Source organism: Ammospiza nelsoni, chromosome 19, assembly GCF_027579445.1.
Source record: "Ammospiza nelsoni isolate bAmmNel1 chromosome 19, bAmmNel1.pri, whole genome shotgun sequence".
Classification (NCBI taxonomy): Eukaryota; Metazoa; Chordata; class Aves; order Passeriformes; family Passerellidae; genus Ammospiza; species Ammospiza nelsoni.
Genome location: NC_080651.1, coordinates 4,811,480 through 4,839,377, shown reverse-complemented (window position 1 = coordinate 4,839,377; position 27,898 = coordinate 4,811,480). Strand labels below are relative to the sequence as shown.

Sequence of the window (27,898 nt, the reverse complement as noted above, 5' to 3'; positions counted from 1 at the left end):
GGCTCTGGAAGACAGAGACCCCCAGACCCCTGTGTGCTGCTCAGGGCAGAGAGCAGCTGAACATTCACCCCAGCTGGCTGCTCCAAGGTGCCCCCTCCCAGCTCTCAGGTGTGTACACTGAGATCTTGAGGGAGTTTGCTTTTCCAAGCTGGAAGGTACAAAGGCAGTGAAGAAGAGCCACTACCCTCCATGGCCCCAAGGAGAGGAGATCCATGTCCAAAGGAGGAGGAGAGCTCCCCAGGAAAGTGGTCAGATCCGAGGGATTAATGTAGTCCTAGAAAAAGTGAAGCCCTGAAGATTATTTTTCTTCTGTTTTTTAGTTTATTACTTCCCTTGTTCTCTGTCAACATGAAACCTGTCCTAGTCTTCTGGTGAGCAGCCACAGTGGACAGGAATGGACATGTGCTGAAAGGAGATCATGGAGGGGGAAAAACAGGCACTGCCCATGGTGGGCACAGGAGAAAAGCCAGCTCATGCCGGCCTGAGCAAGCTGTTAGTGTTCATGCCTCAAATCCTCACCTGAACAATCAGCCAACAGGAAGCAGGAAGGGACCGGCTGACATCTCGTATCTCTGAAAGAGAAAGAGTCAAAGGTCAGACCTCAACTGAGCTGCAACCTCTCCAAAGGCCCAACACCTCTCACCTCAGTTAACTGTGCCTTTTGAGGGCCAGCAAAGTTCACCAGAGACCACTCCTTCCCTGCCCAAGCAGTGGCCCAGTGAGGAATCTACAGCAGAATTCCCACCACACTGCTGCAGCCCTGTGAGGCTCCAAGCATGGGGAACAGGACCTGTGGTATGAGCCTCCTGTCCCTCTGCAGGTCAGTCACAGCTTGGCCAGGACATCAGCAGCCACCAAGGGCTTTCTCCCTGGGCTTTTATAGGCTCAGCTTAGTCCCCCTGGTTCAGCCCCGTCCCTATATTTGGAAGGAAGGGATTGACACTCCCGCCTGCTCACCAATTCATGTTCATTTTTTGCCATATACAGTGTGTAAAGAAAGGACTTGATCTTCTCTCCCCATTTTAGTAACTCTGGGATTTTGTAGGCTTTTCTTTGGTGGAAGTTTCCTTTACTGGGAACGTGCTCTCCTGCCAGCTACAACCACAGCCAGCACTTCACTCTCACCAGCATGTCAAACAAGTGATAGCCCAGAAGGGACCTGCTCCACTGCTGCTGCTCACAGAGTGCCTGGGCAGAGCTGCACAGAGGTGAAGGAACACAAACCAGCTCTCTGTGGGGTGGAGAGCAAGGCCATGGGAAGGAAAAAAGAGGATGAGGATTCATGTAGGATCAGTTATGGCAATTCTTGTGGCTTACACCACTGCATGGGTCAGAGAGAACAAGATGAAGGCCATGACTGAAATACAATGTGACAAACATGGCAAATTAGAGACTAATCAGAAAGAACAACACCCAAATCTGGCCAGAGATGGATGGTTCATGAATGTCAAATCATGAATACACTGCACAAGTTTAGCTTTGAATACAGCTTTGGCTGCCCACAGCATTCACTACCCTTGCTGCCAAGAGGAGCTCCAGAAGCCCCGTCACACCATGCTAAGGAGGTTCTCAGACATGTGTGATGGCAATTCCCACAGTAGGATACTGAGAAAGTGGGCTTTAGATGGAGGTCTCCCAGTTCCAAACACACTGTTTTGTTGGTACAGAGCAGCCAGCAATGGCTAGCAGGGCAGCACTTGGCAGAACAGAGGGAGCCTTCACACACAGCTGCAGTGAGCTCCTGGTGCAGGAGAGGAAGGGTCTCCTCCATCCCGAGCCATTCTGGCTGTTCAGATCATCTGTCACTGTTTAGCAAGCCCTGTTTGCTCCCTGCCCTGCATGGACATCCCCCAAGGCTGCAGGACCAGCCTTCCCTCAGCAGAACAAAGCCCACAAGCCTTGTGTGAAGCCAGAAGCCCCCTCCACCCTCCCCAAACAGCTCCTGCCACCTCCCACAGCCCCACTCCGAGCTGGAGCACCCTGGGGCACCTGCAGCTGCTGCCGCAGCACAGGGGATGTCACCCCTTTGGGACAGGGGCTGACCCTGTTTGTGTTGGCCTGAGGGGAGCCGAGCCTGTGGGCTTGCAGCACAGTCACTGTCCCTGGAGTTCTGAAAAACATGTTTCATGTTGCCCTTAATTTCATTTAAGGTCACTAAAAATGGACACCACAGCCACATATCTCATGAACCATGAATTCCTAGAATCCCCCTAAGCCCGGGGGATGAGGAAAAGCTTATTTTAGCACACATCCCTTGTGATCGGCCCTTTGAACTCAGCACAGGGGATGTGCTGCGAGCACAAAGCTGAGGCACACCAGGCCAGTGAGCAGGCTGGGCTTTGTCCTGATACCAGATTGCCACTGTAATGCAGAAAGGACATTTCCTGCTCCCAGGCATGCTCAGGGCAAGAGGACTGGACAGACTGGACCTCACTCACACAATCATTGGGGTTGGAAAAGACCTCCAAGATCAAGTCCACTTCTGACCAGTGCCCACCTTGTCACCCAGCCCAGAGCACTGAGTGCCACATCCAGCTCTTCCTTGGACACCTCCAGGGATGGGGACTCCAAACCTCCCTGGGCAGCTTCTTCTAGTGTTTGACCACCCTTTCAGAGAAGAATTTCCTCCTGGTGCCCAGCCTGAGGCCGTTCTCTCTCCTCCTGTCCCTGTTCCCTGGGAGCAGAGCCCAAGCCCCCCGGCTGTCCCCTCCTGGCAGGAGTTGTGCAGAGCCACAAGGTCTCCCCTGAGCCTCCTGTTCTCCAGGCTGAGCCCTTTCCCAGCTCCCTCAGCCCCTCCTGGAGCTCCATACCCTTCCCCAGCTCCATCCCCTTCTCTGGACACACTCCAGCCCCTCCATGTCTTCATTGTTATGAGGGACCCAGAGCTGGACAGAGCACTCAGGTGCCTCAGCAGTGCCAGCACAGGGGGTGGTCACTCTCCTGGTCCTGCTGGCCACACCATGGCTGCTGCAGACACAGCTCTTGTTGCCCTTCTTGGCCACACTGCTGGCTAAGTCCCCACAGCCAGCTGTGCAAGCAGAGCAAAGAGAACCCTCAGGCAGTGAGAGCCTCTCCTGGTTTTCTCTGGCTGGTTCAGGTGTCCAGGAGGGAAGAGAGTGCAGGAAAACAAGTGGCACTGAGCAATGACCCACAGCAGCTGCAGGTACATCTGCTGCTCTGTGCTGCCCACATCACTGCACACACAGAGCTGGCCTGAGGTGAAGGTCACAAGGGTGCTGTCACCACAAGCCACATTGCCTTGCAAGGGTCTCTCATCCCATCCTGGGCCTGCCAGGGAGCTTTTACTGCTGCCCTTCATTCAGAAAAGGGCACACTCATAGCTCAATATACCCCTGCAAATTAAAGGTGGATTTACTGGTTGGTGTCTATCTATTTTTGCACTAAGAACTTTGGGAGAACAAGAAGGTTTTGTAAGCTGCAGCTGAGTAAGTTCCCTGGCACGCTGAAGGAACCTGCTTTATTAAACCAGTAATGCACAGCTTAAAACATGGAATGATTTGGCTCTAGCACAGAGACAGGTGCAATCATTCCTGCCCAGGTCTCCCAAGCACAGATCTTCACAGCCACATGCACAACTGATGTAGAGCTGCTAGGAGTCAGGGGCTAGACACTCCACTGCCAGTATATCTTCCTTTAAAAACATCAGTTTCCAATTGAACAAAAACAAACTTTAAAATTCTCTTCTAGGAGGCAATTAGTCAGCTTTTTGCCTTTGCTTTTAGGCCACCAAGCCTAAAAGCAGTCCAGTAAAAGAGGGACTCGTCAGTCATGTCTAAAGTAAGGACTAAAAATGGACACCACATGTAGCACAGACCAGCACATCTGCTTCACTGAGCACAGACTCCCTGCCCCGAGGCTGGGGAGCTCCTGAGCAGCCCCAGCACACACTGCTGGAGGCTCCAGGTGAGAGCACTGCTTCAGCAGCAGGGCTGGAAAGCCTTGGCTGCAATCAGTAACCTCAGCACATCAGGGCAGGCCGTTCCCAGCTCTGACTCCACTTTCTGTGCTTGTTCCACCTGGCTGAAAACACACAGTGATTTACAGAGGTGGTGAAGAGCCCAACTCAATTCTCAGCCTCCAGCTCCATCCTGCAGTTCACGGAAAACCATGTGAGAGCCTTCATTTGTCCCAGATCCTGGCTGGGGGCTGGTGGAAGCACATTTTAGGAATGCCAGGTCGGTCCTGGGACCAGGCAAGTCTGACCAAGTGAGAAAAGGCTCAGAAAATGTAGATATCTTCAAAAGCACTGCAGAAGGGGAGAAAGAGCAACAGCAACTCCATCCACAAATGACCTTGACCCAAGGTGGAGATGAGGAAGGCTTGCTTTCTTCCTCAGGCTGTGAACAAGGATGAAGAGGCTCTGGGTGGCTGCAGCAGGAGGTTGGACTGCAGAACTCCTGAGAGTCCTTCTTATCTGAGTCTTTCCATCATCTGGACTGAAAATGCAACACATTTTCAGTGAGAGCCCTTCTTATCTGTGTCTTTCCATGATCTGGACTGAAAATGCAACGCACAGCTTTTGCAGTTGTTCAAGGTCACAGTCTCTGCACCTCTTCAGGCCCTGATTCTGCCTGTGCTGGTGCTGAGAACACTCCTAAAGCAGCCAAACTTCACTCGTGTGGCTTAAGTGTCACTCATCAGCTGAGCTCCTCCATGGGCTATGCTGGCAGCACATGAGGAATGTGCTGCCTTCCTTGGGAAGACAAATGGAGCCAATCCTCATTCCTCAGACATCTTGTCACTGGTCCCCAGGCTGGGATGGCAGCAGCCCCTCAGAGGAGATGCTGTTTTCCACTGGTATTGCCAGGCCAGGTCTGTGTGAGCACACAGAGCAGAGCTCTGGTTTGGCCTCTGCCAGGACTGTGCCCTGCCCTCCTCCTGTCCCTGGGGTACCCAGGAGTCCCTGCTGGCCTTGGGGAACACAGGTTCACCATGCACAGCCCCAGGCCCTGACAAATCTGCTTCCCAAATGAAACCTGCACTGGTGCAGCTTCCCAAATGAAACCTGCACTGGTGCAGCTTCCCAAATGAAACCTGTCACCTGAGGCAGCTTCCAGACACCCACCTGGCCCTGCTCAGCCCCAGGAGAGGAGCCCTGTCACAAACCTTCCCTGCCAGAGCTGAGCTCCCTCCCTGCGGGCTGGGCACTGCACCTGGGGATACAGGGAATTTGGGTACCATGAGTGCAGTTTGCTTAATTTCTAATACTGGACCGGAAAAATACTGAATATCCACTGACAGAGCATCTCCAAGAACCCCCAGCACATTCCCTTCCCCTCCCTGACCAACTCTGCCTCCTCCCAGTGAGCACTTAGCACAACCCTTGGGCCTCCTAAACACACAGAAAACACATGTGTGCTCCCTGCTGCCACTGAACAGGGCAGGGAAATCCTAACAGTTGTGTAAACAACACTTTTTTGTTGTTAATAAACCAACAAAACTCCAAATAAAGAAAAAAACAAATGTCACAGAAAAACAAAACCCCACAACCAACCACAACAATAAAAATAAAACTCCTCACTTCCAAAGAAAGTTTCCCCATGGAAAAGCCAAGGGAAAAGTGATGGGCAAGGTCAAATTGGGAGGCTGAGAAAAGCAGGACATCAGTTGCTCCCACTGCGATGAGGCAAGGGACGTGTCACTCCATCTGAAATCTTCCTGGGCCTTGGCCACACTCCCCCCAGTCTGCCATAATCTTCCTGGGTCAGCTGGTTCTGCCTTTCAGGGCATAGAAAAACAATGAAAAGGACACAACAGAGCTGCCAAAACATTTGGGAAAAGCCAGGAATCCTGTATTTGTCTCCGTGGTCAGCTGCAAATGAGCTTTAGAGAAATCAGTGTAACAGGTGACTCTTCCCAGGCCATGTGCTGATTTTGCAAAGCCTCAGGACAGAGGTTTGCCTGGTCCAAATTCTGCTTTAACTTGGCTCTGCTGTAACACCAATTCTTTCTTCTGAGCAGGTGCTTCTAACTGATTTGTTTTATTTTTACTTACCATTGCTTCATACAATCATGGTTGTCCAGACTGTCCTCTGTGCAGAAAAGGTATTTGGCCCTAAAAAACTGCTGCAATATTTAAAATACAAGCCTGATGTGACAGCAGAGACCTTGAGAAGGGCAAACAAAGGCTGTTGTGCAGGGCACAGCCACAGGTTGGTAAGAGATAGGGCAGAGATGGGCCCTGAGGACTCCACAAACAAAAATAAATCACAAGGAATCAAATAAATACAGACCTGAAGGTAAAACCTATGGAAGAGAGCAAGTATGCAATAAATGTAAAAATGCATGAGAGATGTCACTGCTCTGAAACAGGTGAAATTTAATGGTTTTCACAATTTTGCAATGACAGAATTTTTCTATAGGCTTTGCACCTTCCCTTGGATGGGAACGTTCTCTTCCAACCCCACACTCAGGAGAACACCAGTGCTACCTGCAGGAACATCTATGCTCAGTCCAAGAGCCTCTGGAACTCACACCAAGAACTGCTCTGGTTTGTCTCCTGTGGGCCCTTCTCTGAGGTTCAGCTTAAAAAAGCACATTCAGCTCCTGATGTGCATGACTAGAAATAAATACTGCTTTCTAAAAAAGAAGAAAGCAGAGCAAGAATATGAAGTTTGACCAGGATACAAAGTTCTTATGACATTTTAGTCAAACCTAAGGAAACAAAAAGATATATTTCTTATACAAATCAATCTTTATTTTCAAATGCTGCACTGCATAAAATGTATCTGATTGCAAGCCCTGTGCATGGACACAGCCCCCCTTCACCCTCCCCACTTCCCCTAGCACAAGCAGAGGAACTACACACACCATCATCTGCACCAGAAGAAAAAGCTATTTGCATCCCAATTCTCTTTTCCTTATAAGTGAACAGTGTTCACCTGGAAAAACCACCAGAAAAATACATTTCATTTCTGCATTCAGATGAAAAGAACAGGCTTGCTACAGGGCTGGTCCCATGTGGCAGCAGCTGGTGCTTTCAGTGCTCTTCACCTTCTTAACCTGGATAAAGAAGCACTCTTAAGGCTCCCCTGCTTCTAATAGGGCAGCTGCCTCTCCTAGAAGGCAAAACAGTGCAGAGAAACCAGAGGGCAGAGCTCCTCTGAGAATGCCATGGCTCCATTCAGCAATGGCTTTGCATCAAGCAATGCTCCTGCAGTGGCTGCTGTCCTTGCCAGACCAGCAATTTTTTTTTTTTTTTACCAGCAGTATTTTCCCAGCAACACACACATTCTTTTCAAGTAAAAAGTGCTTTCCATCATTTGCTCCCAGCATTATTTCAGAGAAGTCTCAAATTTTATTCTGTACCCAAGATCTTGTTGGAAATTGTATCCATGGGGAAGGCTCTGTAGAGATTTTTGGTAATGGGAATTTGCAGAAACAAGGATAACCTTTCTTATTTGGAAGGAGACCTGCTTGATGGGATGTTACACTTGTGTGCTTCTGCTTTAACTCCAGTGTCCAATCACAGCCAAACCCACAGGTGACATTCACAGCAATCTTTGAGGACCACCTGCTTTAGGATCTGTATTTTCTCATGTGTGCAGCAATAGAAGATGAAATCTCAGTACTCTTCTTATTCTGGCCATAGTAGTCCACAAAGTCACCATCAGGGCCGAGGAGGTACATGATTATTGTGTGATCCACCTGCAGGAGAGCACAGCGTGGTCAGAGAGCACAACAGCACAGAACACCAGCTCACAGGGGAAATCAGGGATTGGGATCAGGGCAGGCAGTGGGATACAGGGAAATGTGGGATCAGGAGCGGGGCTACAGGGAAATGCAGGATTGGGATTTGGGATCGGGACCGGCAGTGGAACACAGGGAAATGCAGGATTGGGATTTGGGATCGGGACCGGCAGTGGAACACAGGGAAATGCAGGATTGGGATTTGGGATCGAGACTGGCAGTGGAACACAGGGAAATGCGGGATTGGGATTTGGGATCGGGACCGGCAGTGGAACACAGGGAAATGCGGGATTGGGATTTGGGATCGGGACCGGCAGTGGAACACAGGGAAATGCGGGATTGGGATTTGGGATCGGGGCAGGCAGAGGGATACAGGGACATGCGGGACAGGCGCGCCCCCTGCCGGCGCACTGAAGCAGCCTCACCCAGGCACATCCCGGATTTATATCAAAATTTGATTTATATCAAAATTAATTCCACCGCAAATTTATTTAATGACGCTACGAGTGCTGTCGGCACCTAACCGTGACAACATCTTTCTCAGCAAAGACACAGAGTTCTGGCTCTGGAAGCCATGACTGCTCAGGACTGAAATACAACCGTGCTCTGAGTTCAGCTGCATTAGAAATGAGAAATCACAGCAACTTTGGCACACATAGGGAAAGAGGCAGTCAAATGTTACAGATCAGAAAGAAATCCAACCATTGCCAGGCTTGTTAGTCCCTGTGCTACTGTCTGCATTTCTGGGCTTGTTTAGAACACACTTTGGTAAGGTGCTGAGCTTGTAGGAGGGCATTGTGGTTCTGACAGGTGAACATATCACTGCACATGGGACTTCAGTAAAGATCCAATAGCTGGTTTTAAAATGTTCATGCTGCTCTTATCCAGTCTTTCAGTAAGCAAAGGCTGCTTTTACTCACTATGTAATCGTTGTCCTCATCCTTGGGCCCTTCGCTGTAGTACACACGGTATGCTTTAGCCACTTGGTCAATCTGTGCCTTGCTACCAGTCAATCCCACCAGCTTGGGAGAAAATTCTAGATAGAAAGAAGACATGTACACATTTTGGTGAAAAGAATCCCTTCAAGAGGCTCCTTTTTAGTGCTCTGTACTACATGCTATGACACACAGAGGAACAAAGCAGGAATACCTTTGACATATCTGGCAATGGCTTCTTGGTTGTCCCTCTCAGGATCGATGGTGATGAAGAGTGGGGTCAGATTAGGCAAAGATGGAATTCGATCTGTGATGTTAACAGTTATTATTTATTTTAGAAAACCAGGTATCATCTCTCATCTTCCTTCAAACAAGCTCATAGCCATGTAACATCAATCCAAGCCCACCACAATGACTAAAACATTTTGTGCAGTTTTATTTATGTAATTTGTGAAGGAAGCAAGTGCCATGAGATGCAGGGCTCTGTGTCTGTGCTTCCAGACCCTGAACTCCCTTACCAATTTCATCTACCACTGCAATCATTTTCTCCAGCTCATCAGGGCAGATGTCAGGGCAGTGAGTGAAGCCAAAGTAGATCAGCACCCACTGGCCAATGTAGTCCTTGCTGGTCCTGGGCTGTCCCTCGTGGCTGACGAGGGAGAAGGGCCCTCCCAGCAGTGGCTTCCCAATGCCTCGGTTCCGTTCCTTTTCCAGTTCTACAAAACACAAGTGGGAATCAAACACAGCCATGCCACAAGGCACAATGATTCCCAGGCAAGGTGAGTCAGACACTGCTCGGGGTCATGTCAAGATCCACCAACGCCTGTCATGCAGACACCCAACATGCACATGCCTTCCAGAAAGTGTTCCTTTTGGACAAAATGAAATGTATCACTAAATTCCTTTGAAACAATATATTATCTTTCATTGTTACCCAAATGCATTTTTGTTTAAAAAGGGAAAAAATAAAGACAAGTTACCTGGCCTGCTGTGAAACTGCAAAACCAGCATCCATTGAAAACTGAACAATACCCTAAAAGCTGCAATATCTCTGTTTTCAACTGTAAATGCATAAAAAGGAAATGTGTGGGCAGTTGCTGCAGGAGAGGGCAAAGCTCATGGGCGAGCCCACAACACCCAGCTCCGTGTCTGCGCTGCACAGGCTGGCACAGCGTGCGGCCAAACACAACTATTCCAACCTAGGAGCTTTAAAATGCCGAACCTTGAATCGCTTTTAATTTCTGAATTTTTTCTGCAGCACTTCCATAAACACAGGCAGGCCAAACACGACTATTCCATCCTAGGAACTTTAAAACGCTGAACCTTTAATCGCTTTTAATTTTTTAAATTTTCCTGCGGCACTTCCGTAAACCCAGGCACGGAGCGGCCGTGTGGAAAGCGGTACAGTGACGATGCCCAGGCAGGTAAAATACATGTGAATGCAAAACCAACAAACCCTTCATGTGAACACGAAACGCGCCATCCCCGGTGTAAGAATCCGTGTCTGGACGGGCTGATCGTGTCCAATCCGGCTAGCTATGGACCCCAGCCCACAGGATCATACATGGACAAAAGGGAAATAGAGCAATCCAACACCCCGGCATTCCTCCCGCACCCCGCACTCACTCTCCTCCTTCTGCCGCTTCATCAGCTTCATGCCGGCCAGCAGCCCCCCGCCCAGCACCACGGTGGCCGCCAGCGACCGCCACGACACGAGCTGCGGGGGACAAGGTTGGTGACTGATCGGGGCACGGCCCGGCACGGCACGGCCCGACACGGCCCGCGCTCCCTCCGTCCGTCCTTCCCTCACTCACTCACCCGCTTCTGCGCGCCCGCCCGCGGCCCGCGGCCCGGCGGCAGCTCTGACAGCGGGCGGCTGCGGGGTGCGGGCAGCACCGTCCAGCCCCGCACGGCCGGGCCCGGCAGCGGCCACAGCCCCGCGCCCGCCGGCAGCCGCCACAGCCGCGCCGCCCCCGCCATGTTCCCGCCGGCCGCGCCACCCCTTCCGGCCCGCCCGAAGCCGCCATGCAGGCTGCGCCGCGCCTCGCCTTCGGGGTCATCGCTGACATCCAGTTCGCCGACGCGGAGGACGGGTACGACTTCGGCGGCTGCCGGCGGCGCTACTACCGGCACAGCCTGCGCTTGCTGCGGGAGGCGGTGTGGGAGTGGGCCGCCGAGAGCCCGCCGATAAACTTCGTGCTGCAGCTGGGCGACAGCATCGACGGGCAGAACGCCCGGCGCGGCGAGGCCGAGAGCGCCTTGCAGCAGGTGCTGGAGGTGCTGGGGCAGCTCTCGGTGCCCGTGCACCACGCGTGGGGCAACCACGAGCTCTACAACTTCAGCCGGGCGCGGCTGGTGCACACCGGGCTGTACAGCCGGCCCGCGGGGGGCTCGGACGGGCCCGCGGACAGGGAGTGCCACGCGTATCACTGCAGCCTGGCCCCGCGGCTCCGCCTCGTCGTGCTCGACAGCTACGACATCAGCACCCTGGGCAGTGACCCCGGCAGCCCCCGCTACCAGGAGTCCCTGCGGGTGCTGCGGGAGAAGAACACCAACGATGATCTCAACAACCCCGAAGGTACCTCCGGCTTGGCAGGGGCGCGGGCGGCCGAAGCTTCGCTGTCCGGAGCTGCCGGTGCTGACAGCGGGATGCCCGGGGCTCACAAGGATGTGCCTCTTTGCTGCCCACTCCCTGCCGTCAGTGCGGGCCCAGGAGATGCTCCCCTGTAGCCTGGTGCTGTGCTCTGTGCCCTGCAGTACCGGGGAGGCGGCTGGTGCAGGGCACCGACTTGTGCCCACCCTGCCCCATGCCAGGGGGAAACCCAACAGTGGAAATCCTGTTTGGGTACTGTGACCCAAACTCCCAAAACCACTAACGAATAATCTTCTTTTTGCAAAGGTGATGGAGTTCTGATCCAGGAAGTGCAAAAATCCCCAAAGGTTCTGAGAGTAAACCAACCATCAGCAGATTTGCATAAGGCAAATAGAGAAACCAGGGGAGGTGTATGCATTTGTGCCTAACCTTCTTCTTCATTGCAGGGCTCAAAGAACCTAATTTTGTAGCATTTAATGGAGGATTTAGCCAAGCCCAGCTGGACTGGTTTGATGAAGTCCTCAAGTTCTCTGATGAAAACCAAGAAAAAGTTATAGTTATGGGTAGGTAGATATGGAGGGGGATAAATAGACAATCAGAATGGTTATAGGATAATATATATTCAGGATAATAATGAAAACTCGTGACTCCTTCCAGAGTTTTGACACAGCTTGGCCCTGATTGGCCAATAAGTCAAAACAATTCACATGAAACTAACGAAACAACCACCTGTGGGTAAACAATCTCCAAACACATTTCAAAGGAGCAAAACAGAGGAGAAGCAAATTAGATAATTGTTGTTGTAATTTTTCTCTGAGGCTTCTAAGCTTCCCAGGAGAAAATCCTGGGTGAAGGGATTTTTCATAAAATATGAATGCCACGCTCAATGAGATGGCTGAACTTCCCATCAATGAGGCAGATTTATTACAGTTTAACTCTCTTTATTTCTTCCCCTCTGGACTGCAGCTCACGTGCCCATCCATCCCTGTGCTTCCAATGGGGTTTGCCTGGCCTGGAATTACGAGGCCGCCCTGTCAGTGATACACACACACAGGTGTGTGGTCTGTGTGCTCGCAGGGCACCTGCACGACGGCGCCTACTGCCAGGACCTGCACGGAGTTCATCACCTCACCCTGGAGGGGCTCATCGAGACCCCCCCCGACAGCAACGCCTTTGCAACTGTTCATGTCTATGAAGATAAAATGGTGCTGAAGGGAAGGGGCAGAATTCCTGACAGAGTTATGCACTTCTGAAACACCAGGCAAAGACACTGTTCTTCTGCAGGAAGGACTTGGATGAAAAATGGACAAAAATGTAGGAGATTCAGCTGTTTGCTTTTAGAAAGCTGTGCTTGGCTGATCCTTATTGCTTTAGCTCAGGCGTTCTTCTCTTGGATACAGAATTTTAGAAACTGTTTCTGTAAGAGAGCACCTGACTTCTTTTTGGAGAATAGAGAAGGACAGTAATTTAAATTAATATACTGGAATGCAGAATGTTGAATTCCAACACCCAATCCAGACTGGATTGCTACTGTGAAAAGATGCAAACCATATAACAAATATTGCTCAAAAAAAGCTCCTAATGCTGTTCTCTAAGACTGGATTGCTACTGTGAAAAGATGCAAACCATATAACAAATATTGCTCAAAAAAAGCCCTAGTGCTGTTCTCTCAGTGAGCATTAAAGCATGCAGAGTTGTACCTGCCCATCCACATCTCTATTTATTTATTTTCTGTGAACATTACAGTGAGGTCTCATGTCTGGCAGAATATATCCAGCCTGTAGCCTAATTCAGTCTTCCAAGTTTGCTTTAAAAGACTAAAGTAATCCTCAGAGAAAGCTGAGACCATCTGTGCTGCACCATGGAATGCTGCAGATGGCTCAGGCTGTGCTGTGTGTGCACAGCTGGGATCACCTGCAGCAGTGCTGAGAGTGAGCTCTGACACCCATCTAAATAAAAGTGTTGTGTGTTACACCTGGAGCTGTCCTGGCTCTGTCCCAGCCAGATCCTGAGTCCATTTTATCCACCTGTGCTTCTTTCTCCAGGATGAACAGTGGGACGTGCTTGCTGCTGCAGGGCTACTGTGTGGGTCCTGCTTTCCAAGAAAAATGAGGTGAGCTGCAGAGTTGGGACAGTGCCCACATCCGCTGTGGCAGGCTTGAATATGCATCTCCCAGAAAATAAAAGATAGGGAGGCTTTAATTGAGTTTTCTTATAAAAAATAATGTTTATTATTCAGTAAAACCAGTGACTTTCAGTTAATAGTAAAAATATTTTTTCAGATATATTCTACATGTGATCTTAGCACAGAACAAATACAGACTGCTCAATTTTTCAAAAAGTCTGAAATGGGTTATCCAGGCACATTATTGAAAGTTCTATGGCTGTAAATAGTCATTTATTAAAACAGTATTTGCTCTATTTGTTCCTTACATTACAGAATAGATTTCCCAAACTATGAGGTGATTGGAGAGTAATACAGGGCTACAGTGATATCCTGAATATACCATCAGAACAGACATTAGATCAATGGTGTTTGGAAAATGTAAGAAGCAGCAAGGTGAATAGTTTCTGTAGAAAAATTCCCCACTCAGCTTTGACAGTGTTCCTCAACATTTTACCAAATCTCAGCTGGCACTGCTGGAAGCAGACAGGCATTCTTGGGTGCTATCAAACTGACACCCACCTTTCATTAAGCACCAAAACCAAAGGCAAATAAGGTCAGCATAGTCACTGCAGACTTTCTCCCATCCCATTAAATCACAGTTTTGCAGTGTGTTGGCCAAGACTCTCGCACGTCTTTGTTCACATAAATGTACAGCCACGAAACAAAGGGGAACAGGGCAACAACAACTGCAGCAACCAAACGAGCTCCTCCCAGGGGACTCCTGTAACAGAACAAATCCAACAGAGCTGCTTCAAATCACTGAATCTTTGAGGCTGGAAAAGACCTCCATGATCATCAGGTCCAACTTTGCATACCACCACACCCACCAAACCCTACAGTGTAGTGCCACATCCAGTGATTTTTTTGTGAACACTTCCAAGGAATGGTGACTCCACGACCTCCCTGAGCAGCCTGTGCCAATGTCTGACCTCTCTTTCAGTGAAGGAATTTTCCCTAGAATCTAATCTCAGCCTCCCCTGGCACAGCTTGAGGCTGTTTCAAGTGGTCCTGTCACTGTTCCCTGGAAGCAGAGCCTCACCCCTACCAGGCTGCACCCTCCTGTCAGAGAGTTTTAGACTGAAAAGCTCCCCCCTGAGCCTCCTTTTCTGCAGACTGAGCCACCCCAGCTCCCCTGGTGACTCCTGGTGTTCCAGACCCTTCCCCAACTCTGTTCCCTTCACTTCCAGTCCCTCAAAGTCCTTTTTGAAGTGAGGTGCTCAAACCAGACCCCAGGATTGGAGGTGCCTCAGCAGTGCCAGCACAGGGGACAAGCACTGACCACAGGGGTCATGCTGACCACACCATGATGGGACAGCCCAGGATGTCCCTGCCCACTGCTGCAGCCACCACATAACAATCACATCAGCCTGCAGCTGGGAAGAGCAGAGAGCCCTTGCCCAATTTAATGGGGCTCCTATGGATGTATCACCAGTCTTTTCTGGGGAGGCACAAAGAATTTTCAGACAACTCAGGTTACAGAAACTAGTTGGAATTAAATAAAGCAACTTAAGTAATGGGAAAATTCCCCTATGATGGTAGGGGGACAAAAAAAGTGCTTCATGTAGCCTTACATTCCCCCCTGACCCAAATTTATCTGTGCAAGATCCTCCAGGCTGCTACTGCTTGGGCATCTGGAAGGTTCAGAGGGTGACATGAAACAGCAAAACAAGCTGCCAAAATCAGCTGTGTGTTTTCAAGGAGCTAGTCACTAAATGTGAACATTGGAATGCATTATAAAAAAAGAGAAAATAAAACTTACTTTGCTGAACTGCGACAAAGACTCATCCATATTGTAATAATCACCAGACCAAACAATTCTCTAAAAAGCCAAACAAAAAACAGATCAGAAAATAATACAAACAGATGTTTAAGTTCCTACAATACAAATTTTGCCTCCAAAACAGTAGTGGCTGCTCCTTTGGAGTAGTTACTAGAATTATGAAGGTATTTACAAAGAGTAACTTTGCTTCACACCACAAATCTACAAATCGACATGACAGCTAAACAGCTGCAGAAATTCCTGCCTCCACATTTTGTTCTACTGCTGGATTTATATTCCATAGTACATTTTTCTCATTAACACAGGCAAAGCAGGCACATTTCTCTCATTGAAACAGAGCAAAGCAACATCCCAGTTTTCCAGACTGTGATTAGGTACAGAAGTAGCTGCCAGGGCTTCACTTCAGTACTTTACAAGCACCTACTTTTTACACACCTCAATGTCCAGGTGAGAAATTCTCCCTTGTCCTCAATCCCTTGGAGGACTCAGCAGCCCATGCCAGATAAACATGAATTTGGTATCGCCTCAAGAGTTCCTAAAACATTACCACTCCTTCAGATCCAGGAAAAGAGCACAAAGCTGTTTCACTGCACTTGTGCCCTGGTGTCTGAAAGCCAGACAAGTAAATCCAACTGCCACAATCAGGGAGGCAATGACTGTTCCCTTCCCTGTGCCCAAGCAGTCACTGGTTTGGAGCATTATGGTCCCTCCTCTTTGGTCTGATTCCTCTGGACCAACAGCTCTCACTGCAACAGCCCAGGAAATAAAGTTTTAGAAGGTGACACCAGGAGGAGATGGCCTGGTGAGTTGGATTTGGGCAGGGGCATATAAAACCCACTGCTTACCTGCCTTCCTCTTCATGAAAAATGTTTCCTTGAGCATAAGCAAACAAAGAGCAAGCCAAGGCAATGGTCCCAACAACACAGCCAGCAGAATGAAGGTCACAGAGATTCCTCCAAACACCATTGTCTGCAGAAAAAAACAGACTGTCAACCACTATCATGAAGAATGAAGTAAACCCATCTGGGTCTTCCACAGACCTGAATGGCAAATACCCCTTGGTGAATTTACATAAACATGAAGTTTTACAGAAGTTGTGCTATTATAATCTTTATTTTCCACAGATCTGGGCACAAGGAAAACCCTAACTATGAGTTTAACATGCAGATTCTATTGAACAGCTAAAACCTCCCCAGCAATATTCAAGACTCATGAGTTCTGAACTTAGGAATGCTGCTACTTTATGTGCTTAAGGTGGCCAGAATGCCAAGAGACTGCAATAGTGTAATTTGTGAAATACCATGCACTCCTGAAGGTTTTCTTTTTTAAGTGTGATTTTAGTTTATTCAGCATAAGTATTCATCCAGAACAGATGCAGTTACTTTATATATTTTATGTATATAAAATGGCTTTTAAAAAATTATTTCCACTGAATTAAAATACAAAAATCTTAAATACAAAAATCTTAACTATGTTCTGAAGACTTGAAACAAATCTCATCTGAAGGATCCTCTGAACTGCTCTTGGCCCCACAACACACACCTTTGGAAACACAGCCTTTGAATGTTCCTGCCCATGGCTCTGTGGGGCAGATGCAATACCTGGCACTGAACAAGACCTTTAGCACTTTCATGGGACTGTGCAAAGCTCAGCTGCTTTTGCATGAGGTAGATAAACAAAAACAGATTTACAACAATGAAACAAAGTCAATTGATAAGGTCAGCACAGAGCCAGGTTCAGAGCATGCTCCCAGGTGTTCTAGAAGGCTTTAAGCTGGAACTGGGGTGCAAAGGCAGGCCCATCCCAGCAACTGGGTTTTCTGCTGGGCTCCTCTCCTCACCTGCAGCCACCAGCACTAAAGCAATGACCAGCTTCTCTAGAAATAGGTTCTGAACCTTTTTGCCCTCAGAAGGTAGTAGAATGTGTTTCTACACCGCCTGATTTTAATCTGTGACTCAACTTAAAAAGAAAAAAAAAAAAGGAAAACCTTTTGAGGGCAAAATCTGAGCAGAGCCTGTTTTGCACACCAGTATCATACCTGTTATTGAAGGGTTGATGCTGACAAGCAGTGTCAGGGCAGCTGGCACTAAGTAGACAACCTGTTAATGACATAAATCCACTCGGTATTAAAACTTAGCAAGCTCAGGAAGCAGAAGTGCCCAGCCACAGCAGCACTCTTCCCCTTTGCACAGTTTGTCAGAGGCACAGAGCACATCTCAGTCCCTCGCCCTCCAGCATGCCCTGGCATTGCTGGTGCCCATCTTCACCATCACCACCCAAAATCCCAGGCCATCAGCCCACAGCCAGCCCTTGCTCCTGCCTTACAGAATACTGATCAAGCACTGCAGAGCCCCTTCCCTGAATCCTGACCCTCCCCAGACCCTCCACCCGCGCTGGGGCGTTTTGTCCCCTTTGGTGCCGCTGTCAGCGGGGCTCACACACCGCAGGGCACGCAGCAGCCCCTGTCGCACACACAGTCTGTCCCTGTCACCCGCAGTGCCCAGCCCAGGCAATGCTCAGTGCCCGAGGCAGGGCGGGCACCGGAGCGGGGTCGCTCCCGTTCCTCGGCGGCTCCCGCTGGAGACCCAAGGCGAGCCCAGGGCCACGGGCACAGCGGGGCAGGAGCAGCGGGAGCGGCTCGGGGTGCTCTGCACAGGCAAGCGATGCTCTGCAGGGCCAGATCTGGGGTGAAACAAGGCAGATCCTGGAAGCACGGTGGGATTCCAGCCGTCGCTGCAGTACAGACATCGCTTTCCCGGCTCTGCCCGCTCCTCAGCTGGGAGCAGGGACGTTTCCTCCGGCAGCCCCGCATCGGACGGGCCGTAGCGGAGCGGGGCTGGGACCTCTGGGCAGGAGGTGCCGAAGGGGACGGGAAGGGAAGGGCGGCCCGTACTCACCGTCCACAGCCCCGCGTCGGGGTCGTTCACCTGCAGCGGGAGGCGCGCACTGAGACCCCGCAGCCCCCGGCCTGGCCGGGGCCGCGCTCCGCCGGAGGGGAGCGGAGGGGACGGGAGGGGAGCCCCGGCCTCACCTGCACGGCGGCCGCCAGCCCGAAGAAGGCGGCCATGAGGAGATTGCAGAGCCGCCACAGCCGCGCCGCCATGGCCGGGGCGGGACAGAAGGGACGGACAGAGGGACGGACAGAGGGACGGACAGAGGGGCGGGACGCGGGCGGGCCACGGCCCCGATCCCGATCCCGGGGCCGATCCCGATTCCGATCCCCCATCCCAATCCCGATCTCCCATCCCGATCCCCAATCCCGATCCCCGATTCCGATCCCGATCCCCGCCCTGATCCCGATCCCCCATCCCGATCCTCGCCCCGATCCCCATCCCCGATTCCCGATCCTGCTACTGATCCCGATCCCGACCCCAATACCCATCCCCAATTCCCATCCCCATCCCGGCCCCAGTCCCGATTCCGAACCCGGCCCCGACCCCCATCCCCGACCCCCATTCCCGATCCCCATCAACATCCCCATTCCCATCCCGGCCCTGATCCCCGATTCCCATCCCCATCCCTATCGCGGCCCTGATCCCCATCAACATCCCCATCCCAATCCCAATCCCTATCCCCATCCCCATATCCATCCCGATCCCAATCCCGCTCCCGATCCCAATCCCGGCCCCGATCCCGATCTCGGGCAGCACTGCAATATTTCAAGGATGAGCAGGCCCTGGCACAGGGTGCCCAGAGCAGCTGAGGCTGACCCTGGATCCCCAAGGCCAGGTTGAACAGGGCTTGGAGCAGCCTGGGACAGTGGGAGGTGTCCCTGCCATGGCAGGAGGCTAAATGAGATGGGTTTTAAAACAGCTTCCAACCCAAACCACTTTGTGATTTTTGTAATGGTTCAGAAATAGTTTTGTGTTCAAGAGATTCAGTCATTTTGTGAAGTCTGGAGAACCAAAAAGGATATTGTTCAGAAGAATAGCATTGTGCCATTGTTCTCTGATTATTTATGATGAAAAGTGATAATAAGTGATGAATTGAAAGTGGGTCCTGTAGAAATGTGATATTTACCAAAACCAAGCCTCTGTGAGATCATGTCTCCCACCAATTTCATACAGTTTCCTCAGCACCCAACAGAATCAGGTCTTGCTGAATTGTTGTGTGGAGGACATGTAAACGTGCTCACATTTGTGGAGAGGATTCATTCTCATCTTATTTTTAACTGAGTCTTTCCTTGAGCAGGTTACAAGAGATGAAATTACTGCATTTAAAGCCACAGAGAAGCAAGAGTTGTCTTTGTGAGAGTCCCTATCCCTCACCTCAAAAAAAAAGCAGAACTCTAGTAATAAATCACCTTCATGCCTTGTTTCCAGGTCAAAGATAGGCTCTTGAATGTATTTTCTAACAGAGGGGAAGTAATTTCAGGCTAGAAAATGAAAATGTCATGGATTAAAAAGCAACAGTGTTGATAAAAGTGTAAGAAGAATGTAAGAGCATGACTTTCATTAGCATAATAATTATTAGCATAATATGATAGGAAAATAAAAGCAGCCAAGCTTTTCAGGCACACCAGTTCTTTGTGTGGGAAACAAAATTATGAGTCACTGCCCATTTTTTCCGACCATACTAGCTGATCTTCAATATGAAAATTAATCTGTGATGAATCTTTGGATCTTTAATTTGTCTGATCACAAGCTATTGTGCAAATTTGCACAGCCCACCTAGTTTCTGTCATGGCTGGGCTGCTCCTTGACATCTCATGGGCTGCACAGTCAGGAGGGAAGAGAGAGCAGATGGGAGAAGCTGATGGAGACTGGGAAGGAAGCAGAGGAACAGCTGCGCAGACACATCCAGGGCCCTGTGTGGTGTGGGACAGGACTCTGCTGAGGGGAAGGGAGGGCTGGGCTGGCAGAAAGCAGCTTCTAATGGGCACTTGGGAGGCATGGCATGGAAGGCTTGGCAATCCTTGAATCCAAAGTTCAGTGACACAAGAGCAAGGGAAGGCAAAAGGCCCCTCTGTCTCTCCTGAGGATATGGTTGGAAGGAGGGATTGGTTTAGCAACTGTGGTGTTCTTTATTGCTCTAATTCACAGAATCACAGGACATTCTGAGCTGGAAGGAACCCATAAGGATCATGGAGTCCAGCTCTTGAGTGGATGGCCCGTACAGGGATCACACCCACAACCTTCATGTCAGCATCATGCTCTGGCCAGTTGAGCTAAATAGGATTCAAAAGCAATCAGGCTGTAACACGTCTTAGAAATAAAAACGTCTTTCAGTGCTGGGTGCGCTTATCGCAAAGAAAAGGTCGGGGCTGTTCCCTTTAAAGCTTTACCAGCTATCCTGAGCCAGCACTTCCTCCGGCACCCGCTGCAGAACACAGCAGGCTGTGTCGGCAGGAGGCAATACTGACTTCTCCCATGAGAGGGAGGCCAAGAACCTTCAGTATCCTTGAGTGGAACTTGAGCTACTTGTTCCTCGATATTAGACAAAACATCTTCTCTCTTTATGACTCTCTGGATCTGCTACTCACCCCAGAGCAGCCCGAGTTTATCTTCGCTGAGGCAACTCCACCTGTAAAGAGCAGAGGCAGCAGGGATGGGCCCTGCAGCCAAGCTGTGATATTGAGTCAGGACCTTTCCCAGGAGCCTCTACCAGAGATTTTACTGCACCACAGCCACAGTCACCCATCACAGTGACCTATTTCATAATGGCCCTCATTCTTGTGTCCTGAATGGTCACAGATTAGATCAAAGGTGATTAAAAGGCTCTGGGTGGGCAGGTGAAGGGTTCAAGGCCTTTGGTGAGTTCCTGGCTGCAGAACCCTGACTGCAATTCCAATGGGGACATCTGGAGATAAATGCATGGTTGCACAGCTGATATTGCCAAAGGGGCTCTGGGTTTATTTCCTTAACTGGTGGGTCAGGAGCCAGCAGCAGGGAAGGATGTGGCTCACCTTCCTGAGAATGGGAGCAGCCTTGTGTTCCCTGATTGAACAGCTTCAGAGGACACATTTTTGAAGTAAAGGCAAACCCATCCCAGAGATTGTCTTTGCTCAAGGACATGGGTGCACCAAGTGTGTAATGCAGAAGGACAGGGAAACATGATACGTACCTCAAGAAGATTTGATTTTTGGGTGGGAACAGCCTGTAATGTTGAGTTTCATATGTAATATTTGTTGTTGAATGACAATGCCACTGTATGTCATAGCTACCCTGAGCAGTGAGTATGGACTGCTCCAGATACACCAGCCATGGCCTAACTGAACAGATCCATCTTGGTGGGGATGGCCAGTGACTACTGAAATAATAGCTGTGCTCATGTAGAGTTATATGAATATATATGCATATAACATAGTTGGGAAGTATAAGATATGGGCATGATGTAAATGGTACAGAATAAACCAGGATGATGTTCTGGTTGCAGAGAGAAGGGCACACCAGGAAAAAATGCAGACAAACCATTCTCATGTCCTGGTGTGGCACAATGTTTTAGGAGTAAAGTGATGAGTAACAGATGTCACACCTATTGACTTCAGGAAGGTTTTTAACATTGGCTGTCCTGACCCCTTCTTAAGAAGATACAAGGGCAGGGTGAGTGTAAAACTGGTGAGATCATTGTACCTCAAGTGCTAATTATCAGTGTTTGTCAAAATGGAAGGACATATTCATAGGATTTTTGCAGGGGTCCGTTCTGATGCCAGATCTTTTTAATTACTTCAGTTAACAGCCTAGATGATTAACACCCATGATCGCCTTATTAAATCTGCTAATTACTCCAGATTGTTGAGGACAGCAAAGACAAAAGGATTCAGATGGAGAAACGGCCTGTAAAATCTACAGGGCAATATTCAACAGATACAACTCTCAGCATTACTTTTATGAGCAGTGAGCAACATAGGTTCAGGTGAGGGAACTGGGTGGATGCAGTTTTCAAAAAAAAACCAAAACCCCAGCAACCCAAAAAACACTCCTGCTCCCCAAAAAAAGAAGAGTCTACAGTGTACTGGAGAGCAAACTGAACACCAGCAATGGAAAAGGCAAACACCATCCTAGAGCACGTGAGCTGTAGCCTCCAAGGCAAGCTAGCATAGCATGCCTAGCTAGGGATGCTGTACTTCAAAAAATGCAGATGGACAGAGGAAAAAAATCCAAGGAGGTCAGTGAGGAAGCTGAGAGGCTCAGGAAATATGGAGAAAGGCTGAAGGAAATGAATTGATGTAATGTGTAGAAGAGAAGGCTGAGGCAAGGACAAGAAGGGAAACGTTGCAGTTCATCATTGCACATCATCAAGTGCCCAAGGGGTCATTTTGAAGAAGGCTATGGCCATAGTGATCAGGGCAGGATATAAAGGATTTGAAATTTTAAAAAAACCCTGAAGTTAGGCTTTTGGATCATGTTAGGATGTGTGCCAGAACAGATTGCTAGGGAATGGCATAATCCCCATCACTGGAGGTCTTTAAGGAAAGGTTTCACAAACATGTCAGAACAGGTATTGTTGATCCTCCTAGATTTGCAGTGAAGGAAAAGTATGGCATTAGCTAATCGTAAGCAAACACATGTAGGTGGCACACAGCAGAAGTGGAAGTTGGTGTTTGCCAGGAGGCACTGGGTTTCTGCATCAAAGCCTGCAAGATGCCAGCCCTAGACCTGCCCTCAGGGGTTAATGCAGAACAGAAGGCTTAAGCAAAACAGGGAAGAGAAAGCAAAGATACGGAACTAGGGAAGGGAATGTTTTTTTTGTCAGGACTCAACACAAAGGGTGATGGTTTGCAGTTCCTGGAGGCACTTCCAATGTGTGTTCAGGGCTGTATTATCACCTCCATGGTGACCTGGGCAATGGAGAGCAGGGAAAGAGTCTTCATTCTTCTAATCCAGCTCTTTCCTCAGCCCATCTCCATTCATAAAAGGGGTCATATTGTTTCTACTACAAAGATGAGGACACAAGGCCTCCTTTTAGGTGAAGGGACTCCCCTATGTCATGCAGCAGGCTGGAGAGGGACCACAGCAAAATTGAGGCAGCAATTTCACTGCTCTAATTCCGAGCATGTGCTGCCCCTATGACTAGGAGTGTGGAGGAATGGTCAGAAACCATGTGCTGCCATGAACAGCAGCGACCAAGAGAAGAAAGCAAATGAGGGGCAGACTGATGGTGGCAGGAAGAGGCTGATGCCCTGGGTGTCCGGGGAAGCACGGCACGGAGTTGTGCCCTGTGGTCCCGAAGAGTCGGGAGAAGTTTGCAAGGGGCTGCCTGTGTGGGAGAAGCCCTAACCCCAGGGTGAAGATGAGGAATGCTCTAAAGCCGCTCGGGCCGGCTGCGGGGATGCGAGACAGGCCAGCAGATGTCCGGGCACCGCCGGCCGAGGGGCTGGCGGGGCCGAGCGCGGTGCGGGGTCCCCCGCGGGCGGTGCCCCCCGGCCCGCGGGAGCGGACCCGCAGCACCGCCCGGGGATGCCCCGTCCCCCCGCGGGAGGCAGCGCCGCCTCCGCCCCGCCGCAGCGGTGCCGCAGGCGCGGGGCCCCGGCGGGGAGGGGTTTCGCGGCCCCAGCCGGGGGCGGACGGGCGGCGGGGCCGTGTGTCCTGCCCTGCCGGGGAGGGCCCTGCGCAGCGCCGCCGCCGCTGCTCCCGCTCCGCGCACAATGGCGACTCCCAGCCCCAGCGGCGGCTCCGGGGGGAGCGGGAGCGGGCCCGGCCCGGGCGCCGCCGGCAGCAGCAGCAGCAGCAGCAGCAGCATGCAGGGTAAGCACCGCCGGCCCGGGCAGCGCGGGGCCGTGCCGGGCCGGAGCCGCCGCAGGTCTCGCCCTGCCCGGGCCGCGGGGACCCCCGGGCGCTGCCGTTCGCGCCCCCCGCGCTGGGCCGCGGCTGTGCAGCGGCGCTGCCCGCGGGAATCCCCGGCCCCGGCTCGGCCCGACCCCGGCGGCCGCGCTCCGGGCCTGTCCCGCTGGCGGCCTGGCCGCGCCCGGCGCGCTCGGCGGGAGGAAGCGCGGCCCTAGCCCTGCTCGCCGGGGCTGCCGGGGCGCAGGGCCTGCCCGGAGCTCGGCCCCGGCCGCCGGGACAAAGGCCGGGCTGGACGCGGCTCCGGCCTCTCCCGGCGGGGAACGGTTGTGCGGCCGCTCGGGGTGAGCGGTGCAGGCCGCGGCTGCAGCAGCATCCCCGGGGGCGCCGGCCGGAGCCAAGCGCGCTGGGGGCGGCCCGTGCCCGCAGGAGCCCCGCGGGGCGGCCGGGCCGGGGCTGCGGCACCGCGGCACTGCCCCGGCCAGCCCGGCCCTCCGCCTCCGCTCTGGGCTTCTCTCGAGACGAACGTCTAAGTGGAATCAGTTCAGCGCGAACTTGCCGTTCAGTTTCATTCAGTTTCGTTCCGTTCCGATGGAAATTTACAGTGCTGCGGCGGGTCGTGTTGGTTTCCACCGGCACTTGTTGATGGTTGAGCAGCCTTGCAAAAACGGTGGATATTTGTTTTTCAGAAAGGCCTCAGCAAACCCTTTGAGTTTCTCCTTTAAAGCTAAAGCACTGAAATGTACTCTGTGCTTGAAAAAGATTTTAGGCCTTATTAGGCTGAGGTGGCACAGTGCTAGTTCGTTTGTTTGTTTAAATTAAATACAGTGATGGTTATATTAAAGAAACAGTTTACCCTGTTTTGGGACCAGGAAACAGAAAGGTTGCTCTCTCTGTGACAGAAGTGTGGGTACTGTTGTGAAATAATGTTTGTCACTGTTATTTGCTGTATTCTGTGTTGGCCTTGGTATGGACTGTGCTGAGACTGGTGGGGACTTGTTTGGGCAGAGAACTGATGGTTCAACTGAAGAGCTTGGTATATTTGGAGTAAAAAGGTGAATTTTGGCTCCTTGTAGCTTCCTCTGCACGAAGGATTGGGTACCTTTTGGGCCTTGTCACGGTAGTGTAATGCATCTTTCAAAAACCTGAATCCCAGGCTTTGTGCATTAAATGCATGGATTAAAAACTTTACCATAATATGCTGAAGCAGTTGTGATTTAATAAGAACAAGCTTTGTTCTTGTAGTGCAGTTAAAACTGTCAGAGTTGCCTATTGTATTTCCACCTGACCCATTTCTCATATTTGAGTTGTTCCTCTGAATCACCTGTATGTTCCAAGGCTGAGAGTTGGTTTTGCACCCTGGCACCTGTGATGCCCTATGAGCTTGTGGTGATGCAGCATCTGCATGCTGTGTCCACTGGAAGAAGGGCACTTGGTTCTGCTGTAGCTGGTTAGGGTGGCTGTTTAAATATGGATTCAGGACCATGGGCTAGTGTGATGCCCAAGTGCTGGTGGCTTTCCCTAACAGGTGAGTGTTCAGGTGTCCCAGGAGGAGCTGTGTGTGGGATCCTGGCTGGGCTCTGGAGCAGCAGGTTGCTGTGACTGGGATGGTTCTTGCAAGAAGCTGTCCCAGGAGGAGCTGTGTGTGGAATCCTGGCTGGGCTCTGGAGCAGCAGGTTGTTGTGACTGTGATGTTCCTGGAACATGCAAGAAACTGAGAAGCTGAGCTGCCACAGCACCTGGGTGGGATGGGAAGGGGCTGGATATGGCTGCAGGTGGTGTACAGGCTGCTGGGCGGCTCTGGCTGCTCTCCAAGATGCACAGTGCCCTTGCCCACAACACGAGTTCCTGTTGATGCCAAGGCAAGCTGAGCTGGACAAAGAAAACCCCCACAAAAGTGTTGAGCAGTTGGGATGCCCAGCTTGTGCTTGTGGTGGGGCTGGGCAGGCACTGGAGCAAGGGAGGTGCAGGAATGCATTGCTGTGTGGGGAGAAGCGTAGGTAGGACTGCATCAGTGTCGATTTAATTGGCTTAAACAGCATGACAAGGTGGAGCAGGGAAGTCATTACGCTGGAAACAAGTAATTATATTTAAAAAAAAAAAAGTTTTGCTCAGTTAATTTTCAGCCACAAACACTCTGACCTGGCTTGTGCAACTGCTTTTTTGAAGGAGGTGGGAGTTGGAGAGGGTGGAACTCCTGTGCCAAAGGGCTGTGACAGTGCTCCCCTGGACAGCAGCCTGTTGCTTTTGGAGACCTTGCCCAGAGGCCATGTGCTTGGGAAAGCTCACCTGAGGTGAGAATCCCTTGCAGGAGGTTTCTGTGTTGGTGTCAAGGCTGGCAATTTTATAAGGAGTGTCAGCTGTCAGGCCTGGGAGCAGGGAAGAGTTGTGAGGATGGTGGTACAGGGGAGGAGTCTTCAGAGAAATTGATGTCCAGGGCAAGGGCAGCAGATCCAGAAGGTCTCTGCAGGCCACCCAGTTTTGGTTTTAATTCTGTATCCTACAGGATTTTTGATTCACACAGGCTGAAGTCCTCCAGGTGACAATGCAGAAGTGAAGGGACACTGCCCTTGTGCTGGGCTCACTGTGCAGCCATGGCTCTCAAGCCTGATGACCAAGCAAGGAGTTGCTTTAGACCTTGTTATTATTCACCCTTATTCTGCATGTCCCAGCTTCACTCTCATGTCTTCTCTTGGCTACCTGGATCAGCTGCCCATGCCAAAGGACCTGGACCTTTTTTATTTCCAAAGAATCCCCTGGCCAGTGCAATGGTGTTGTGTTCATGGCACAGCTTGGTGACAAAGGAGAGCTGGAATTCTGAGTATTAAAATAGATTCTATTCCATAATTTTTTAAATGTCTGTTGCGTGCACACTAAATGAAGTTTGTCCAATGCTGGTGATGGGTGGTGAAGTTGTTCTTACTCATGTTTAATGTTAGAGTTCAGGAACAGTCCTGAGTATTTAGTGTCCTGGATGTTTTGTGGAGGAAACAGATTCTGTGGGAAGTAGGATGCCTTTGACAGTGATTTAAGGAAAAACCAGTACCCAAATTGTAATTGGAGCAATTTTGTGTTTCTCTCATTGCCAAAATTAGTAATAGTCATTACTGCTAACATTACTCAGAAAATGATAATTTGAAGAAAGGTGGTATGAAATCTAGAAATGTAGTTTATTCCAAGGCATAGGGAGAATTTTGATTCTAATTAAAACCTGTGGAGTCACTCATCCTAACTACAGTGCCAAAGAGGAACTGGAACCACTTATAACTGATGATTATGGAATCAGCTCAGCTGCATTGGGCATTCAGGAGGACTGGAGGCAACTGGGACTTCTCCAAATACTCACTCTCACTGCCTGGTGTGCTCTGGTGTCGTTAAAAAGCAAAGCAGAGCTACTGTGTGTGTCTTCTCAGAGTGTACATCATGGCTGAAATGTGTTGGGTGGGAATTCCTGACCAGAATTTGGGATTCTCAGTTCCCTTTGTGTGTGTGGTCCCATTTGCTCCCTCATTGATGTCTTTGCCCTCTTCATCTGACTCCAGCCATTTTAGCAGAAAATCAGAGGAGGTGTGACACTCTGGTGAGAGTGTCCTTTGTGGGTATGAGGCAGGGAGCCTGGACAGGGAGGTTGTTAGGAGGTGTATGAGTGCATGAGGAGATGAGCTAGAGCCCCTCTCTTACCCTTGGGTGCCATTCATGACATCAGTGGTTTACTGAAGGTGGGTGATCAGTTCCTATTTACAAGGAAACTCTGTCCTGTACCTTTTTTTTTCTGGCAGAAAAAAGCTACTGGGAGGCTTTTTTAGAGGTCAGGAATTGTTCATGTTTGTGATGGACTCTGTCAGCCGCTGTGGTCAGGTGAATTTGATGTGGGTGTGTGATGTGCGCTGTGTCAGTGGGGTAGTGAACATTGCTTGAAACCATTTGTGAGCTTGCTGAAACTGGACTGATCCTCAGTGTGGGAATTCAGTAAGAGATTCCATGGTTCCC

General features: G+C 50.5%; 4 protein-coding genes across 4 annotated transcripts in view; 2 read left to right on the top strand and 2 right to left on the bottom strand.

The window, feature by feature from the left end:
• Positions 1 to 7,295: 7,295 nt before the first annotated feature.
• On the bottom strand, positions 7,296 to 10,625 carry LOC132081797 (protein SCO1 homolog, mitochondrial). The gene is made up of 6 exons (XM_059485711.1): positions 10,464 to 10,625; positions 10,272 to 10,362; positions 9,164 to 9,361; positions 8,860 to 8,952; positions 8,631 to 8,746; positions 7,296 to 7,668 (listed from the first exon to the last, which is right to left on the bottom strand). The coding sequence occupies exons 1-6, from the start codon at positions 10,623 to 10,625 to the stop codon at positions 7,540 to 7,542; spliced, it is 789 nt and encodes a 262-aa protein (XP_059341694.1). The 3' UTR covers positions 7,296 to 7,539.
• Positions 10,626 to 10,664: 39 nt separating this feature from the next.
• ADPRM (ADP-ribose/CDP-alcohol diphosphatase, manganese dependent) lies at positions 10,665 to 12,943 on the top strand. Its single transcript, XM_059485785.1, has 3 exons — positions 10,665 to 11,223; positions 11,685 to 11,801; positions 12,205 to 12,943. The coding sequence occupies exons 1-3, from the start codon at positions 10,671 to 10,673 to the stop codon at positions 12,489 to 12,491; spliced, it is 957 nt and encodes a 318-aa protein (XP_059341768.1). The 5' UTR covers positions 10,665 to 10,670; the 3' UTR covers positions 12,492 to 12,943.
• Positions 12,944 to 13,614: 671 nt separating this feature from the next.
• Positions 13,615 to 18,288, bottom strand: TMEM220 (transmembrane protein 220). Its single transcript, XM_059485892.1, has 6 exons — positions 18,217 to 18,288; positions 18,083 to 18,112; positions 17,224 to 17,284; positions 16,031 to 16,154; positions 15,165 to 15,224; positions 13,615 to 14,126 (listed from the first exon to the last, which is right to left on the bottom strand). The coding sequence occupies exons 1-6, from the start codon at positions 18,286 to 18,288 to the stop codon at positions 13,994 to 13,996; spliced, it is 480 nt and encodes a 159-aa protein (XP_059341875.1). The 3' UTR covers positions 13,615 to 13,993.
• A 5,505-nt stretch (positions 18,289 to 23,793) lies between these two features.
• Positions 23,794 to 27,898, top strand: part of MAP2K4 (mitogen-activated protein kinase kinase 4) — a 62,147-nt gene continuing 58,042 nt past the window's right edge. Inside the window, exon 1 of the mRNA XM_059485957.1 lies at positions 23,794 to 23,872. Coding sequence (XP_059341940.1) covers positions 23,866 to 23,872 — 7 coding nt within the window. The 5' untranslated portion in view covers positions 23,794 to 23,865. The remainder of the gene's footprint in view (positions 23,873 to 27,898) is intronic.